This window comes from Furipterus horrens, unplaced genomic scaffold (assembly GCF_987537825.1).
Source record: "Furipterus horrens unplaced genomic scaffold, mFurHor1.1.pri manual_scaffold_6, whole genome shotgun sequence".
NCBI lineage: Eukaryota > Metazoa > Chordata > Mammalia > Chiroptera > Furipteridae > Furipterus > Furipterus horrens.
Window position 1 is genome coordinate 136,690,684 of NW_028327176.1, and position 20,221 is coordinate 136,710,904.

The 20,221-nt window shown below is 32.7% G+C and overlaps 1 protein-coding gene across 10 annotated transcripts in view; it reads right to left on the minus strand.

Moving 5' to 3' along the window:
- Positions 1-20,221, minus strand: part of EPHA7 (EPH receptor A7) — a 175,945-nt gene that overhangs the window by 111,003 nt on the left and 44,721 nt on the right. For all 10 annotated transcript variants that reach the window (XM_090279688.1, XM_090279687.1, XM_090279685.1 and 7 more), the window contains 2 exons: positions 3,522-3,677; positions 2,345-2,680 (listed from right to left, as the gene is read on the minus strand). In XM_090279688.1, the coding sequence (XP_090135814.1) occupies positions 2,345-2,680; positions 3,522-3,677 (492 nt within the window). The remainder of the gene's footprint in view (positions 1-2,344; positions 2,681-3,521; positions 3,678-20,221) is intronic.

The window sequence follows — 20,221 nt, forward strand, 5'->3', positions numbered from 1 at the left end:
TGAAGTGACTTGCAGCATCAACTAGGTGGGAGGTGACGCAGTTTGGTTAATGGACAATGAGAATGTCAAGGATCACTGAAGGTCTCCATGATAGCCAAGAAAGCAGACAAAGTATCAAATCATTCCCCCTTTAAAAAGAACAAAAATGTTGGTGATGCAGGTGGGGGTGTGGGTATAAAAATGGAATCAGACAATAGTCACTAACTAACATATTCAAAATGTTCTCTGTTAAAAATAAATTAAAACTTTTAAAATCACCACAGCTTGCTGCCATATTTAAATACTTTTTTTTTGAAAGTGGAAATGCTAACAGGAAAAGCTAACAGTGTAACAATGAAAATTCATGGGTTTTTAGTATTTGAGATGTGGTAGAAACTAGAAAACTGTACATTAATATTTCAATATAGAAGTGCAAACCTAGTTTGCCTTTGAACTTTATTATATTTTTCTTCCTAAAAAGTTTAATAGCTTTATTGGGATATAATTTACGTGCCATGAATTCACTCATTTTAAGTAAAGAATTCAATATTTTTTTAGTATATTTACAGAGTTGTGCAAGCATCACAATTTAATTTTTGCACATTTAAATTACCTCCTCCCCCAAAAAACAAATCTAGTTTTCTCTTAACCATAAGAGAATCAACACCCAAAGCCACTTTACCTAACTACTGTGAGATATTTGACTTGAAAATTTATGGAAAATCTATGACCCATTTAGCTGGTGTAACATAAATGTGAAAAATTGAACACCGGCATTTAAAGAGCAAGAAAACCTATTCCAAAGGCAACCTATTTGGGGAACTCTATTTGTGGTATCAGTTCAGCATTAAAAAAAATTAATATGTCCCTTTTTATACTTGATATTAGCAGGAAAAAAGCAGTTATTCTAGCTCAGCAGACCTCAGGTGCACTAATGTCACAATCATGAACCTAAAGTGTCTTATTAAACACACTCACTGTAGAGTTATGATAATTTAAATATAAAGCAACGTAAGTAAAAATGTGTAATGATAACAGCATTTTAGGAGATTAGTAAATAGAGTAAGGGTAAATAAAATATACATATCCAAATATCAGTTGAATCTGTTATTTAAAAAATTTTGTACTATGTTTGAAGATTTTAAAGTTGCTATGTTGTTTCACTTTCAGACATCTGCTTTTACATGGGGGATCTGATTTGCAATAGCCTTTTATATATCAGAAAGAAACCTTTAGAATAAGAACCTACTAATCTGTTCAAAATAGTAAGCAGGAGACCATATGTATAGTTTTCATTCTGCAGATACAATTTAAATAAGTAACATTTTGTTAAAATTGGCGTAGAAATGAAGAGTAGATTAGTCTCTGTCCTGGAATTTGGGATAATACTGGCTTTTGACAGTCAGCCAAAGATCAAGAGGACCTTGTTAGAAGCTTATTATAATTCTAACACCACTCAGGACCCCAGCATAGGTCCAATTTTATTAATAATGATGATATAGCACCTGGCTACATCTACTACACAGCATCTTCCTTCAGCAGCAAGAATTATCAAAAGGTTGAGAAAGTCCTCAATTTCCAAAACTTCTTTCAGTAATATGATTTTTCTGAAGGTATGCGAAGTCTCGGATTTATAAAACTTCCTTCCAAATCTGTACTTTCCAAAACATACTTGGCAGAGCAAAGAATGACTGACTATGGCATCTCACATGCCAGTTTAGAAAATAAGGGAAAACTATTTTTAGGCTAAACCACAAGTTCATAATCATGGTTATTGTATTTCTTAATTCATTTATAATGAAATTGTCATGAGATCTCCTAAGTACTTATTTCAATATTATAAACATTAATATCATCATAAGTCTACTGATGAACTTAAAATCCTCTTGTGAAAACTTTAATGCAGACTTTGCCTTATGACATCTATTTGGTAAAAAATTGATTAACACTATGTGAGACAGTGCAGCCAACTCTTTCATTATTCTTAAGTATCATGTACATATTGATCACGAGCACAGATCACACAAAAAGATAAAAATGCAAGGAATATCCTTCATTTCATTTTATCCAATCTATCCACTCTCCTCCTCTAGATCTTTCATCAGACTTTCTTGTCTTAGAGCAGTCTTAACTGGTTTACAATTTATCCCTTTTATTTCTCCTGCCAGATCTCTGGAGATGTTAATGAGTCTAGTAATGGTTTAACAGGCAGCAGGAGAAATAATGAAGAAAAGTAAAAGGTGTGAATAATCAACAAGCTGGAATAATTGAGTTCTGTGTAGCCAAGTTAACTAAATATTCAAGCGAGACACCTCACTTATGTGGAGACATTATTCACTTAGTGAAGGCAAACAAAAAAACATACCTGCTTGACCAGTGGTGATACTGACAGCTGCAAAGAGCCTCTGGGATCGGCTTAAGTCAGAAACTCCATTTACAGCTTCAACTTCAAAAGTATAATTAGCGTGGGCTAGCAGGTCCATGACAGTGACAAAGTTATCCTCTAATCCAGTCTGCTGGGGCATGTATCCAATGTTACTCCCACAAGGAACACATTCACCCTGCTCCCAACTGCACCGCTTACACAATATTCTGTAGGTCACATCGTTTCTTCCCCCATTGTCCGCAGGAGGGCTCCATTCCAAACTTACTGTGGTCTGGTTGATGTTGAAAATGAGGTTCTGTGGTGCAGATGGAGGCCCTTGGGAAACCAAAAGTAAATAAACAAATAAATAAGAACAGAAAAAAAGCAAACAAAATGAACCAAAGAACCATGCGGAGCATTAAGCTAGTGGCTCAGTTACCATACAGAAAACTAGTTGAAATGCTTTATTTCACATAAACATTTCATTACTTTTCCTAGAGAAGCCATATAAAAGCCTCTTTGAATTCACTTGGCAAGAAGCTTTATTTATTTTCCATTTAATATGTCAAAATTAAAACAGGATAACAACTGTCTTTGTACTTTTACCACAGTCCTTGGTTACTTTATTTCCAAGCAATTAAAAAAGAACAGTTAATTTACCAAGAAAAAAAAAGTTATGCAGTTGTTTAAAAATGGTTTTCCTTTTAACCATATAACAGAGAATATATCTATTCACTTTTCATGTGCTCAAGAATGACTTATAAGACTGTCTGGAATTTGGTTTGGATTTGGGTCTCTCAAACACTCATTAATTAAAGCACCAAGATGTGAGATTTGTTCTATTTAGTGATGGAATTTTAATTTAGAAACCATTATTTTTTAATCACATTTCATATACATGTAAGACTCAAATTATTTTTAATTTTGTCATCCTTATAAAAGAATATGAAAAATAATAAAATGCATCTTGATTTTGCAGACATTAAAATTACATTGAAGTTGAAATAAGATGTATTTTACATTATTGGTTAGCCTTAGAGGTTCATGAAGAATTTGAAATATTTACTAATTAAGGCTGTATTCACAAATGTCATGCCTCTCTCAATGATGTCACAATAGTACAAAGGAGAAAGGGGGATCTGAAAGTCCTTTTTTAATTTTACTATGGCAGACTTACTTGTGCACGCAACATAGGGTGGGTCAGATGGAGCCCTGTAATATCCGTCCTCACATTCACATCTTGAAGAGCCTTCTTTATCAGAAAAACTGTGTGCTGGACAACGAGAGCACTGAAGATCTTGAGAAGAAGACTTGTAGAACCCCCGGCCACAGGCTGGGTACGCAAAGGAAAGTGAAAATAGAAACATGAGAATGAACAGACTTTTAAAAAATTTTAGTAATATTTAGCAAAGAGTGACATATAAAATATGATTTGTGAAAAACAACCTTTTTAAGATTAAAATTTTGTTTCAGTGTATACCAATAACCCATTATAATACTACATATCAAGATAAAAATAATAACCAAATTATGCAGCAAACTTATACCTATTGTTTGCGTCAGTTCAAAGGCAAGAGCCCAAAATTGAACACAAGTATAATTTATTTAGAAAAAAAGCTTAGGATATTTAATTAAGAGTAACTTTGATTTCAGTACAATTAACTTGTTTGTTGAACTGCATTAACACACTTAAAAGTTATGTTTTCTTCATCAACTATAGCTGTTAATTAACTTTATGTGTTAATTTGACTTAAAGAGAAAAATATAAAAATAATTTTAATCATCTGCTAGAAATAATGGAGTTAAAAATTTCATCTGAAAACGATAGAAGTATATTATTCCCTTCACATTTTCAGGAAATTTCAAAATATAATTTCAACCAGTTTAGTTTAAAAGGCAGGTTATTTTCACTATGTGAACTTCCCTGTTAATAAAAATAATGAAATCTCATAAATAGAAGAAACTATTCCACCAGAATTCAGGAGAAAGCCATCAGCTGTGAACGGACGAGGGTTGTTTCTCCTCTGCTGAGATGCTGGGAGGCTGAGGGCATCGTCACAATAACACAGCAGCTGCTCTCAAGCAATGAGCAGATAGGCACAGACAACATCTCTATCACCATCTAGTAAACTTGTTCATATCTTATTTGTTATTAAATCAAGTAACCCTTAACTATTTACTATCACTGCATATTTCATATATTTTCAATTAAAATTAAGCAAGCTAAAATCCTATTACTTCAACAATTTTTATTAGATGGTATTATACATTGACTATATTAAATAAATTCAATTTTTTATTCATATTTAAATGAATATCTAGTTAAGTGTTAGTCGCCTTTAAATTTAATAGAAATTAATAAACCATATCCATAAAGATTAGTGAATATTTAAGGTAAGTTCAATTTTAACTTTTAATTTATTATATTCAAGTTTATTTAATGTACTTAACTTGGCATTATTCAAAAACTTAATCACATGTTCACTCCTTGGTGGGAAAAACAATCTTATCAAGAAGGTATATTCTCCAGAAAATAAGTTGAATCATTCTCTTCTTTTGTTCACATGCTGAACTAAATATTTAACACATAATTCTGATACATTGAGAGCTCAAAATCATATTCTGAGTTTTGAGAAAATAAAACTGTTTTACATGAATAAGATAGATAGCTTAGATAACTTAGAAACTTAATTTAAAGCTATGTTACATTGTGATAAATTTTAAATATGGAAAAAGAATTCAATAACCTCTTTGCAAATATATAATACACTGCTGCCCTCAGAAGCCCGTCTCCCTGTAGCTGGCTTCCTCAGTTCATAAGAAGAAAACACTCATAACATATTAAGCTGAAAAGCTTAATACATATTCACATGTTCTCAGCAGCAATTACTACAAATCTAAGGCACAAAGAGAACAAGGAGATTGATTATCAACTACTATAACAAAAATATAACACTTAAAAGTGTTTCTAAAGATATGATCTTGCCACATAAAAGAAGGGTGAATTGATTTTGTATTTGAAAGAAAGATTTCTTATTTATAGTGGTAGTTGGGAAACTTTTAAAATTTTGTCTCATTTAAGAAAGTTAGCTTTCTGGCCTTTGATCAAACTACATCAGGATAGAGAGCAAATTTCTGTAAAATAAGAGATAATAAGAGTTCCTAAGTTTATCTGGCATGTATATGAATAGGCTTTTATTCAAAATATCTTAGTTGTATGGTTATAATTTCCAAGTGGAATTTCTAAGTAGTTTTTAATAAGTTTCCAATATGAGTGTAGCTGGGTATCAAACAGAAGATAAAGCTGTTCAAGAAAAGAGGTGATTGACAAGTTTAAGGTTAAATAAAAATAAAATTATTTTTCAGGTGAAAAAAATAATAATGGTGAACTGCTAGAATAAAGAATTTAGCATGAATTTCTCAGAGTGGAAACTCCTTTCTTTAAGTATTCACTGTTCTTGCTCTAAGCATTATCTGTAATTCAATTTTCAGATATAATTCCCATAAAATAGAGAAGGTAATGCTTTATTCACAACCTGTAGCTTGAACATTAAGACCCAGAGAATTAAAAAGATAAAAAGGCAAGAGAGAGAGACAGAGAGAGACAGAGAGAGACAGAGAGAGAGAGGGGGGAGCTTATGATCATGAGCGTCTTTGAGGACATTATGTGAGTATTTACTTACTTATTTTTTTTTTTTTTACAGGGAGAGGAAGTTAGGAAGCAGGGAGATGGGGACACAATGGCAACATGATTTAATATTTACTTAGGTAGGTCTTCCGGAATTACTAGTCGGCAAACTACCTAGTGGATTCCTTCAGAATTCTCATTCTCCCTTGCAAATAAAAATCTCTACTAAAGGCTTATTCCAGTTTTTCTCACAAACAAAGAAGTACATTTTTTACTTAACATACATGATGTATGGAATATATATGGTACCTAATGTAGAGAAATTTAAAATCCTTACTATTCAACTGCCAAATTACATTAAATTCTGTTACCACTTTAACAGATGGGAAAACAGATTTGAAGCAAAAGTAACCTGAGTTCTTCAAATAATTCTGTTTGTCTAGGTTAAAACTGGATTTAGAACACAGGACGACTTACACTTAACCATATGCTATTCTCCCAGTGTTGACTGCTGAATGAGCCAAAGTTTGGCACCTACTCAATGATTCTCAAGGGCTTTAGCAATGCAAAAAATTAATTTCCAATGTGTCACCACTGTCTTTCGCTATACCTCTTTTCTAATTTAAAGCTACTATTTCAATTTAGAAAACTAGGAAACAATATCCTGGCACACCTTGAAGAGATATTAAATAGGTTTTCTCAATTTCACTATGAATTTTGGTACTGTCGATACCTGCAAAATTATGGAGTACATGCATGGTTATTATTAAATAGATAATGATAGAAGCAATAATGGAAAAATGTAGTAAAGTGTTAACATTTTTTTCTTTAAAGTAATATTTTGTTTCAGTTCAGTTAATACTGAAAATAATGACTTGTCACAAGACAGTTTTGACTTAACCTTTAAGAAAATTATTAATTTTGAGTTATTTTTAAAAAGTGCAGGACCTCTCCCCTCCCCTTCTCTGTAGTTTTGCTTTCCACAGTTCCCATTACCATGGTCAATTGGCTCCATGACCCAGGGTCACCCAGAGCATATGATCCTCCGTCAGATGTATCATCAGAAGGTCAAGCATAGTCTAACCAATGTCACACTGCCTACTTCATTCACCTCACTGCAGCTCATTGTGCATCATCTCACATCATCACAGGAATAGGATGAGTAGACACGACAGGATTTTGAGAGAGAACACACACTCACATACCTTTTATTACAGTACATTGTTATAATTGTTCTATTGCATTATTAGTTATCATTGTTAATCTACTGTGCCTTACTTAGGGAAAGAAACTTAACATATATCATGTTCAGTACTATCCACGGTTTCAAGCACCCACTGGAGGCCCTGGAACATATCCCCCACCGATGAGGGAGACTGCCGTACAAAATCTTTAGAGTATGGTGTTAAGTCAAGAACACGCAACAACATAAGCTGTGTCTCTTACAATAACAGTAAGCAACTGGGTGGTTAAAAAGTTTGGGAAGAAAGTAACAGATGCTCTTTAAATTAAAGTTTTAGATTAAATAGCTACATGAAACAGCTTGAATAAAATAATCAGTGACAGAAACTGGGGTGAAGTGACATATCTGAGAGTCAAACACTGGGAAGAATTACATGAGTTCTCCAAACCGCTCCCCGAAAGGCTGCATAGAAACCAAGTCAATTTCCCCTAAAAATGCAGCAACTTTCCTATAAAATCTTAGTAAATATGTTTTTAGGGACAAATGACTTCTGCAACCTTAATCAAAGATAAATTCCCTTCATACATAATTTTGAAGTATATAGGAATGACTTTCTAGGAATTGTGCAAAAGCAGTTTTAAAACGTTTCTTCCTTTGCTTTATTTCTCAATTTGTTCAGCAGCATTTGAACTCAAAGAAAACTTTAATATAATATGTACCTATGGTATTATTAGGTAAATAAGAAACATAAAATTTCAATTTCCTGCCTTTTGATGTTTTGGGTTTTTTAAATGAACACTTTCTTGTGTTTATATATTTTTATTTTTTATTGAATTTATTGGGGTGACATTAGTTAATAAAATTGTGTAGACTTCAGGAGTACAGTTCTGTAATACATCATCTGTGTATTGCAGTGTGTGTTCACTACCCCTTAAGGTATCATTTCATTATATTTTTGAAAATTGGAAATATGTATAAATTTGTTTTCAATATTTTATTGCTTTTGTAAAAAATCTTTAATCCATAATTTTAGTAACATTACTTTTTTCAGTGTTTCTACAAAGCCCTGGGATTGAGTTTTTTTTTTACTTTTTTCTCAGCCCTTAGCGCCTTAATGAATAAAATAACATAAATTCATTGGCCTAGAGCCAAGAACCATAATCTTGTCAGATTTCATATATTAAGCAACTTTTCATTTAGTCTGTTCTTTAAATGAAAAACTATCAAAAAGTTGGGGGGGGGGGTTGAGGAAGCACATGAAATTTCGGTTTCCTAGACAGTGACATTATTATCTACTTCAATACATCCACGAAATTATATTATATTATATTATATTATATTATATTATATTATATTATATTATATTCCAAGATCTGTTATAGTATCTATTGCAATAAAATAAATGTAATTTAATATATTTAATTTCCACTATTTTAAATAAGAATATTGTCCTATGTAACTAACATGGTTCAAATAATATTTGGGATTTAAATTCCTTTAAAAAGAAAACAAAAGGCAATAGGGTTCCCCATTTATAAATCAATTACTCAAGAATTATAATACTGCATCAAAATTCTGAACATAGAGAAATTTAAATATACAGAATTGATACTGAATCCTTGTACGTTGGTTCTCAATTAAGTTTTCCTAACAACTGCACATTCCACAGATGTCTTCAACGGATGTCAAGTGTTTAAGCAATGGGGTGCCAGGTCTTTAAGTATGTACCTGCATGAGGCAGTCTGTGAAACAATCAGAGTACTGGTTTAAAAAGTGTTCCCAATGAACAATCTTAAAGGCCATCCTAAAAGCCACAGACAAATTTCTACCCTTCAAGCTAAGCAATTGGATGAAATGGAATTATATCTCTTCTTTTTGAATGAGGGTGCAGATGCTCAGACTTGCCCTGGTGCTTTAGGTTTATTACCTATAAAGGTAAGTGTACGGGATAGCTTATCTAGTTTTATTTCTAAGGACCTTGTCCCAGAAAATCCATAGACTTCTAGAGTTCTACAGCCAAGAAAGATTCCTGATCCTTAATGGGCTATTTTCTTGGAAATCTTAAACTCCAATTTTAATCTTAGACTTTTTGACATCATCCTGGACATCAAGGCACTGATAATCCATCATCTTAGTCAGCTATGCTCCATAACTGCATATTAGGGCTGCTTTCAAAAGACATTAATAACTTGGCTCTATCACAATAATTGAATCATTTCTGGAGACTATACATTTCTTTTTTTTTTAAGGTTTCCAGGTTTTTAAAATCATCATTCTATAGGTTCTAGGTCTTCTCTCAAACTATCAAAAGTCTCTGAAGAATGCATAATAACAAAATATCTCTACCATAAAATTGATGAGGGAGGTAAAGTAAGAAATTATTGAAAAATCTATAAGTTAGAGTTTTAAGAAAAATAAAAATTAAAAAGCTACTGACAATCCAAAAAAAAATTGGCAAAATATCTGAATAGATATTTCTCAATGGAAGATATATGAATGACCAATAAGCATTCAAAAAGATGCTCAACATCATCAGCCATCAGGGAAATGCAGATCAAAAGCACAGTGAAATACCATTTACACCCAGTAGGATGGCTACAATCAAGAAGACAGAAAAAAAAAAAAAAGTGTTGGTAAGAATATGGAGTAAGCAGAACTCTTATACACTGTTGTTAGAAATGTAAAATGTTGAAGCCACTTTGAAAAGAAACTGGCAGTTCCTCTAAAGGTAGAACAAGTTACTATATAACCTAACAATTCCACTCCTAGGTATATGCTCAAGAAAAATGAAAACATGTATCAACAAAATCTTGTACATAAATGTTCACAGCAAATTTATTCATAATAACTAGGGTGTGAACCAACCCAAATTGCCCATCAAATAATAAATGAATAAATAAAATAGAGTATTATTCAGCAATTGAAAGGAGTCAACTATTGACATGTTACAACGTGGATGAACCCTGAAAACATTATGTTAGGTGAAGAAATCCAGTCACAACAGATCATGTATTACATAATTCCCTTTATGTGAAATTCAGAATAGGCAAATCTAAGGAGACAGAAAGCAGATTAGTGGTTGCTAGGGGCTGAAACAGTGAGGAGAAATGGTAAGTGGTTATTAATGGGTACAAAGTTTCTTTTGGGGGTGATAGAAATGTTCTAAAATTAATTTCCCATGTGGGTTGTATAACCCTATGACTATACCAAAAACTACTTTAATGGGTGAATTGTACAGCATGTGAATTATATCTCAGTGAAGCTTTTATATATAATAAAATCCATTAATAATGCAACTTCAAACTTAGTATTTAAGTAAGTGAAGAATATAGTAGCAAATTTTATCTATTGATAATATATTATTTTGTCTTTCTAACACATTCTATACTCATCTGTTTTTATAAAGCTGTATTTAGGTAAAATACATTAACTACGAATTACTTAAAATTTTTCAAAATCTAGAATTAATATATTCTTCTTACCCATTTGTTACCTTCAGAGCAGCTGTTCTCAACCTGTGGGTCACGACCCCTTTGGGGGTTGAACGACCCTTTCACAGGGATCGCCTAAGACCATCAGAAAACACATATATAATTACATATTGTTTTTGTGATTAATCACTATGCTTTAGTTATGGTTGGGGGTCACCACAACATGAGGAACCATATTAAAGGGTCACAGCATTAGGAAGGTTGAGAACCACTGTTTTAGAGTCACATAAATAATAATTTAAATTTTATTGAGAAGTAGCAATTTTATAACAAAAGAAATAGATTCTGATCAATACAAAGTTTATATTTAGGGGAGATTTTTACTCAATGTGAGTTTTGAGTAAATATCTGAATAGATCTTAAATACAGTAGTCCCTCTCTATATCGCGGTTCACTTGTCGTGGCCTCACTGTATCACGGGATTTTTAAAAATATTATATTTAATTATTTATCACGAATTTTTCACTATATCGTAGGATTTTGCAGTACTGTACATGTATGTCGTTAAAGTTACGTAGGTTTAAGAGTGTAGAATAAATGTAAGGTTCCTACTTCACGGGGGGTCTAGAACATAATACCCACGATAAGTGAGAGAATACTGTATTCTTATTTTTTATTCATATCATTTTGCCAGACAAAGGCTGGTTTCTTTCCTTCCTAACTGCCTCAACTCAACTTCCATGAGCAAACTGAATACAACTAGATTCAGCTTCCTTAGGTCTTACTCTGTTTCCAGACCTGTGATTTTAAGCACAATTGAACTTTTTCTGAAGGAATTATGTGTATGTGTCTGTGTGTAAATATGAGGCTTTGCAGATGTTTCCGGCTACAGTTATGCAGCTGCAAAAAGTTTATTAATTATGAAGTATAAGTAGATTGTTCTGTAATTGAAAGTTTCTGGGCTTTAATATTATTGTAGAATCTACATGCATACGGAGTTAGGCATTCTAATAAATGCTGTTATTTTATTTATTGCAGATGGACTTTTTACTTAATTCAGAGAAAGCCAAGTCTGTTTCCATAGAAGCATTCAAATACTTGTGTCATATTAATGTCTATGCTTCTACAAGGCAAAGAGGAAAGTGCAGCTTGTAGAAATAGTATTCCCACTGCTCAAAGTGCTGACCTCATCTGGGACAGACAGACCCAGATTCTGTATTTTAATCCTATTGACAGTGCCTCAGTGGGAATAATTACAAAAGGCTGTCTGAAAGCCAGCCCTCCTGTCATTTATATGCTATGATTTCTAACATTGAGAATAAACAGTGAGCAGGGAGGATAAAAACAACATGATGTACTGAGTTTATTACAGTTTGTGAGGCACCATCCAAATTACCCTACAACTAACTTGTAAGAGTTTAGAAAAGAAATGATGCACAATATAAAAGTTTGTGATAACAGGTGCTCAAGTGTTGAATATAACTAGAGGATTTTTAAAACTAAAAAGAAAAATTAATTCCAGGACATTATAAATAGGTGTTATTTGTTTTATTTAATGTATTACTTTTATTGGTAGTATATAGTGAAAAAAACAAATATACAATAAGAAGCTTTTGTTTTATTTTTAAGATTTAGACTGTAAAAGAAAATAAAGCATTACTTAAACACAGTATTTTTTCCTTTGTTAAATTACCAGTTTAGAACATGTTAAAAATTCTGCTGAGATCTGGCATTAAAATGTTCTTTATTTTTATCAGCATATCACCATTATTCTAATGAATTTACAAAACTGATTTAAAAGGGATAAAAAGGTGTCAGGTTAGAACATTCAAAAATCTCTTTTGTATTCTTACTCTACTTGATAAACATTAGGCTATGTTAAAAAGATATTGTCTTGCAGCAAAAGAAAACTGGATTTTAACTGAAATGATCTGTGTTCAGACCTACTGCACCGCTCCCTGGCATGTGATTGGGACAAAGCCACTTCACATTCCTCGGCTTCATGTCCTTGTTTCCTTGTTATCAGATCAAGTGCTGGAGACATACTACGTATTTGTATATTTCTACTTGCAATCAATCATCTAGCTGTTAAACTCCCCCCAAAACTGTGTTTAATGAAATCTTTTAAAAACACATGTTTTTACCTACTACCATTACCACACCCCCAAAACCCCACATACAAACTAACACCCCCCCCAGTCTTCCCATGGTGCCTCGGCAAGAGTGTGAGAGGCTCTGAAAAGGCCACCCTGCCTCCTATGCCTTCCCCGCAGGAGATGTGTCCCTGTGCCAGGGAATACTCCGTCCGACAGATCACCTTTAACTCTCTCCGTACCACTGTTGTCCAGCCCTGTCTGTGTTCCCAGAGATGTGCACATTCACTTTCATTCATGTCAAATGAAGATCCAGAAATGAAGTTTGAAAATTAGGTAAATTACTTAAAATTGACTTCCATAAAAGGAAATATTTGAAATGAAATCAAATCCTTCTGCATCTCACTCAATATTGTTCTCATAGGTTCATTTTGAGAGATCAAACTACAGATAAAAAAAAAAAAGAATTATCTGTGAGATCTCAGAATTTAGTAACCCCACTGGAAAAGAATTAAAATATAATAATCTTACCTCTCATTCAATTCTATAAATAAGTAGTATAGTTATAGTGTTGTCATGGATTAAAAACACGTAAATTAGAAGAAAAAACTAACCAACCAAACTCAAACATTCCATTATTATTTGTAGTAACTAAAAAAGTATGACTTATTTTTTGACAGTATTATTTTATTTTTCTAAAAGACTTCTTTCATGTTCACATCATCATGAACAAGAAGCTGCAACAGCACAGCTGTTCAACAGCAACTGGTGTAAGAAAGATTTTAGACATGGGGCACAATTTACTATAGAATTTATGCCACTCTCAAGTTTATTTTCAAATATTACACTTGCATTTATTTTATTTTGTAATGTTCATTTTATTATTCATTCTCATTATGCTAAATTATTCCTCACAGTTTTGAAAACATATCAAGAAAGGTCAGATAATGTAGGCTCTACATATGAAAAATAATGTGAATATATGAGTGAGAATTCCTCTTGTTAAAGATGAATACTCTTGTTTTACATAATCATTTTAAAAACACTCCTTAAAAGATAAAATTTATAGTCTGAATTATAGACATTGTTAATTTTATCATATAATGTCTCACTTCAGCGATCTGAAAAGGCAAAACGACCTCTCCTTTGTATAAACGATCAGTTTGGCTTCCCCTCCAGCATGTACTAGCTATGTAACTTTTGTAAATTTGTTTACGTTCTCTTGAGACCCATTTTTTCATATTTAAAACAGAGAAACCTGATAATAAGCTGATCTCATAAGATTGCTGCCAAATGAAGTACAAACTCTTGTGAAGAACTTAGCGCAGTGCTTAGTGGAGAATAAGCATTCAATGAATAACTGTTATGATTATTTCACAAAGTGATTTTCCATGTGAAGTTTTAATCTCACTGTAGTATCTAATCTCATAAGCATTGAGCCACTTTCCCATTTCAATATGGGTATGTAAACAAGAACACTAATTATTAAGCAAATACGGCTAAATTACTTATTCCCTAATTAAATAATTATTGATTGCCTATTTTTTTGCACTGTCAGACAGTAGACCAAAGATATATCTGCTAAAAGACAAATATAATGATATCTAAATACCATAACCTTTGACCTGGCATCAAATGGTATGTATAAGCATTTGATTATGTCCTTCAGCTTACTACTATTCTGATATTTTATAAAAAATACTTATATAAATTATAAATATTGTGCCTTAATTATTATATTTTAGAATGTGTTTAATTATTTCCTATTTCAGTGGTGAATATAGACTCTAAAGTCACCTTTCCTGCCAAGCTGTAGCATTTCATCAATGTGAAGTGAGAAAACTACTCAGCACAAGTAGATGTGCAGGAAATGTGTGTAGGGTCATAAGACTAACCAATTCTATTTAAACTGGAAACCAATTTGTGGCAGTTCTTGGCTTGTTTCTCAATGAGACTAATAGTGGATCTGGCAATATCAGAATATTTCATAAGGGTAGGTTACTTCCAATTCAAAGAACTTCAGCTAGACAAGAAATATACATATAAATACAAATGTTTGAGATTTCATTGCATTTAATAAGGTGAACACATTTTAGTTCAATTCAAAGAATTAAAATTAGAATACTTTGAGTGATTCATCAATAACAAGTTTTTCTCCTATATATACTTAAATCTACATATCTAGAAAAGTCTTTAAGATCCATAGCCAAAATAAGGAATTGATTCCATCTTATTCCCTTTTTCTTTTTTATTGTATTTTTTCCATCTTAATTTCTTAAAGAGCAATCTTTCCATTTCAAGCAGTCTCAGACATGCCTTTTCACCATCACTTTTCTGCAATAATTTAAAAATGACTAAAACAAAATCACCAGTTAAAGCAATCTTTCTAGCTATTTTGTAATGACTATTTTCCCTTATTGAGTCAGTTATAAAATCTGGATCAATACTAAGTCTTGTGAAGCAAATAACCCTAAAGCAGTTTAAGGCCATTTGAACATGTGGGGAGATAAATAATCATTTCTGTTATGCCAGTAGAAAATTTTCCGAAGTTCATAGAGAAATCAGTTTACCCTGAAGCATGACATTTAAAAAAAGATGCATCAGAACAATGATAAGATTGACTCAATCCTTAGCTTTTAGAAATAAAAGAAAATAACAGGCAGAGTAAATCTTTACAATGAATGATGTTTCTGAGCTCGATCCTTTATTAAAAAAAAAAGCTACCTATGCCTACACAGAAAAAGCAGACATATACATACACATGTGTATATATTTACATATATATAAGATAAATAATCATTGGAGATATAAAATAGTAAAATTCTGTAAGTGCATTCCCATACTTCTTACTCCTTATAATAGAATGTCAGTTCATTGCTAATTTTTATTTCTACAAGAAGGCATTTATCTGTCACAGCTATACCTGTATCTTATATAATTTGCATCCATAGCATATTGTAAACAGATAATGCAAGTACTACTAGAATCTTTCAATGTAATGTTTAGTAAAGCCTAGAAAAAGTAGCTATGTTAGATATGAAAAACATGCCTAGTTTAGTTCCTTAAGAATAACTAACTCATTTTCCAAACTCAAAAACAACAATATTCTAGTTTTGGATAATCTACAATTGCTATATTCTAGAATGTACACAAAGTCTTTTGTTTCTGATAGTAATTTGGAACTAGACAGGCTACTATTAAAATAAATTCTTGTAATTATCACTTATATTGGAAAACACAGAAATATCACTGATGCCTTACATTATGAAAAATGATTTCAATTTATTTCTTACTGGCTCTCTTTCAAATTTTAAAAACAATTATTGTAGAGCAAATAAAAACTCATTTTAATACAATGGATTGCTACATCTTTTAATTTTTTACTATGAGCACAAATTATATATATATACACACACACGCACACACCATATTTTTCGCTCCCTAAGATGCACTTTTTTCCCCCCAAAAATGGAGGAAATATCTGTGCGTCTTATGGAGCAAATATTGAGTCACAGACCATGATGTGTATTACCTGACCTGTCAGCGGTAGCAACAGCTGTTAGAAGAAAAAGCAGTGGGCCCATGTGAAACCCCTGAGGATGCTTAAATGTCCCATTTTACTGCTGAATCTCAGGGCATCTGGTCAGTTGCCATCCACCTCTGCCCATCTCCCGGGACCTGGGAAAGTGCAGAGAGTCACCTGACACTCCCAGCTACAACCGCTGACCTGACGAATCAGCTGAGGCTAATAAGGGGTATGAGGCACAGTGCCAATTGCCAATTGTCTTTGACATTGGGTGGGGCCTGTGTGAATAAAACCACCTCCAATCACCAAGCACTGTGTCTTAACCTCTGCCAATCATGAGAGGCAGATGGGTGGAGCTGAAGTAACATGTTCTCAGCTGGCAACTGGCTCTGTTAGATGCTACAGCTGTCTCATCTACTTCCATACTGTTTCCAGTGCACACCAGATTTCTGTGTAAGGAGGCCAGCAGTAACTGGGTGAGCAACCATAAATGCTGAAGTTTGTAGTATATAAAGGGAGTTATGGTGGGGTCACTATTCTAGTAATAACATAGACACATAGGATTAAGGGGTATCACAAGCCATAACAGACACTGGGGGATAGTCTGCCAGAAACTGTAAATAGGATAGTGATACTCTCAGTGACTGTTAAAATTAGTGATACCTCTTAACTCCCTCAATGCCTGTTATTAAATGTCCCCATAAATTCTGACACTAGCGATGATGAGTTCTTGGGGTTTCCAAAAAACTAGAGGAGTACTTGAACCTTAAAGTCTCTCCTCATTTGTTAATGACAGCGATGATGGTTCTTAATACCGCGGTTGACTGCTGTTCACTTTACATGGTTGAAATGTTATTCTGTTTATTATATTAAATATTTGAGTGCACCATTTGGTTCAGAGTTTTTTTTTTTTTTTCTTCTTGTTTTCCTCCTCTAAATCTATGTGCGCTTATGGTCAGATGGGTCTTATAGTGAGAAAAATACAGTGTGTGTGTGTGTGTGTGTGTGTGTGTGTGTGTGTGTATAAAATTCCCACACACTCTTTCTGTACATTTTTGTCTTCCCATTCAATCTCATATGTTGTTAAGATAAGTTAATTTATTTAGCCTATAACATACAGGATAGGGAGTCTGACAAAACTAAGGGTTAAAGCATATTTATATACATATGTATTATTTCACTTTTTTTTTTCAAGTTAAAACTTAAACCTAACAGAAAAACTGGATAAAACATAAAGAAACTTACCAAGTGTGAGCTCAGAAAAGCACTACAAAACATCAAACTTAATATAAAACTCTGCATATTTCAATATGAAACAATTGAGAAATTTAGAAGTAAAATATTGCTTTTTCAAGGTAATGAATAATAATGTAATTGTAAACAACTGCAAAAAAATTTTGTTGAAAGTTCTCTGGAATATAATGATTGATCCTTTTTCTACACTAATGGTGCCATAATATAGTATTGCGTGCAGAAAGCTGATAGTGTATAAAATCATCCTAATTAATTATAATCAAACCATCTCAAAACCTACCAAAATGTTTGAAAATGTAAATTTATACTAATCATAAAACAGATTATAAGGAAGGAAAGAAAACATTCAAAGCTGCACCCAAATGAAATGGTGAAGAAAAGTAGATGACAGACTGTGAAGACATACTGCTACAGAAGACATACTGTCCAGGTGAAATGGGTCAGATGATATTTTCAGAATAGATTTATTTCCAATATGTAAGTTAAATCAATCTTTGGTGTACATATTCAATGAAAGATTGATAAGAATACTAGTTGTATATATGTATAAATAAATAGTTTGTCTAAAAATTCAAGGTATGATTGACTTAGTCTGATGAAATAGGGATAATCTAACATTATATAAGAACCTGTGAAAAACACACTTTTGTGAGATAATGTATACAAATAGGAAAACGAGGTATCTGATGCTTGAAAATATTCATGTGCTTTCATTTCACTTCACCACAATGAACATAAAACCTATAGCATGAAAAGAGCAAGGGTCAACCTTGCAAATGCCAACAATATAAAAGATGTTTAACCCTAGAATAATATGAATATTCCTCTTGCCATTTTTCAACATAATTATTTTGTAGTTTAAATTAATATTCCTTTAAGTAAGAGACTTAAAGGGTAGATCTTTTCAAGATATAGATATTAAAGAAATAGGTCTAGCCACAGTGCCAATACAAATTTTGAAGTTTAAATTTTCCCAAAACAAAATCCTTCTCTTATATAAATACAGTATTGCTTATATAAAATGTTTTTAAAATTAGAATTTTGAGATGTACTAATTGCTCTTTACCTGTTATCTTCATTATATCTCTCATTTATAAAAATTCCAAGTCCCCAAGTGACATGCAGTCTATAGAATATTAAATTCCCCACCAATAGAAAGCAGACACACACACACACACACACACACACATGCAAAAATGGAGTCTCACCAAAAGTATTTAAATAGATCTTTTTTTTTTTTTTTTGAGTTGGGCTCGAATTTTGAGAAATTTATATCAAGGAGCAAGCTATGTGGTGCTGACCTTCCTGAAAAAGACTCACTACAAATGTATTTGCTAAAATTTCAACCACAAATCCTTAGTGAAGCCATAGCTGACCTCTGGTTTAGGCAGGTGAATCCCTCCTCTCTCTTGACATTCCTGTCATCAAGTAGTACAGATAAGATGTGTATCTCTATCGACATCTATATCTATTTCTACATCTGTCTCTATATATGTCTCTATGTCTACATCTACATTTATATCTTTATAGATCTAATGCTGGGTATATTACCCTCATTACAATCTTTCAAGATAGTTAACTTATTTTTCCAATTAAATAAATGTGTTAATTATATCTCCTTTAAATTTTACAAGAGTTTGGTCTTTTAAAGTCTTCCATCTGAGTGTCATGCCTCACTAAGCAAGTTTTTAATACTGCCCAGCATATTGATGTCTTACATACACTTATATGGGTTGCAAAATTATTTGACAAAATAGAAGGAATTTATATGTGTGAATATGTATAGATGATTAAGAAAAAGTTTATAGAACAGTAGAGAATCATCTTTAAGAATTTAGGCTATAGAGTCAAACACCTTGACTTCAAGCTCTAGCATCCAATGCTAGACCTACCACTAGACCACTATACTAGGTCTGTCCGTAAAGTATCCAGACATGTACTATGAAAAATAGAGACAGGTATTGAAGAAGATACAAGAAACATTGTTCATAGGACAATGACACCTCAGTCCCCTTCGAAGTAAGCACCTCACACAGTTCTCCCAATCGTCATCAGCTGCCCCATCATATTTTCCTGAATCTCAGAGATGGTCTGAAATCTCTTCCCTTTCAAAGGTGACTTCAGTCTTGGGAAAAGCTAGAAGTCGCAGGGCACCAAATCTGGGCTGTAGAGGGGCTGAGTCACCTGGGTGATTTGATGTTTCACCAAAAAACTCTGCATGAGACATAACACATGAGCTGGTACGTTGTTGTGATGAACTGCCAATCACAAGTTGTCCATAGCTGTGGCCTTGTGAATCATCTGAATAGTTTCTGTGGAGGAATGTTCAAGCTTATGGCAAAATTTGATTCACATTCGTTGCTCTACTTGCTCAGTCACTTTGAATGCCAGTGCCACAGGGTACATATGCTCACTCAACAGCACGTCTACTGCCCCCACTGACTAGTAGTGAAGTCCTTGTTGTTCACACATTTGCATTCTAGTCTACTCTCTTTGGCTGCCAGATAACATGGATGTCACTCAAACCATTATCCTTATACTAACAATGGTTGGACATTTTCCAGACAGACCTCATAGATGAGAAACTGCCTATAATCAGTAACAATTTTTTCCCTAACAGATTGTTATATGGACTAAAGTAAAGAACTTATAACAGTGTCTAGCACATACTAAGTTTTTTTATAGATGTCAGTTATTATTATAATTATCATTATGTTAACATATAGTAAAGAACACTATTTTAAAAAATTAAGATAATTTTC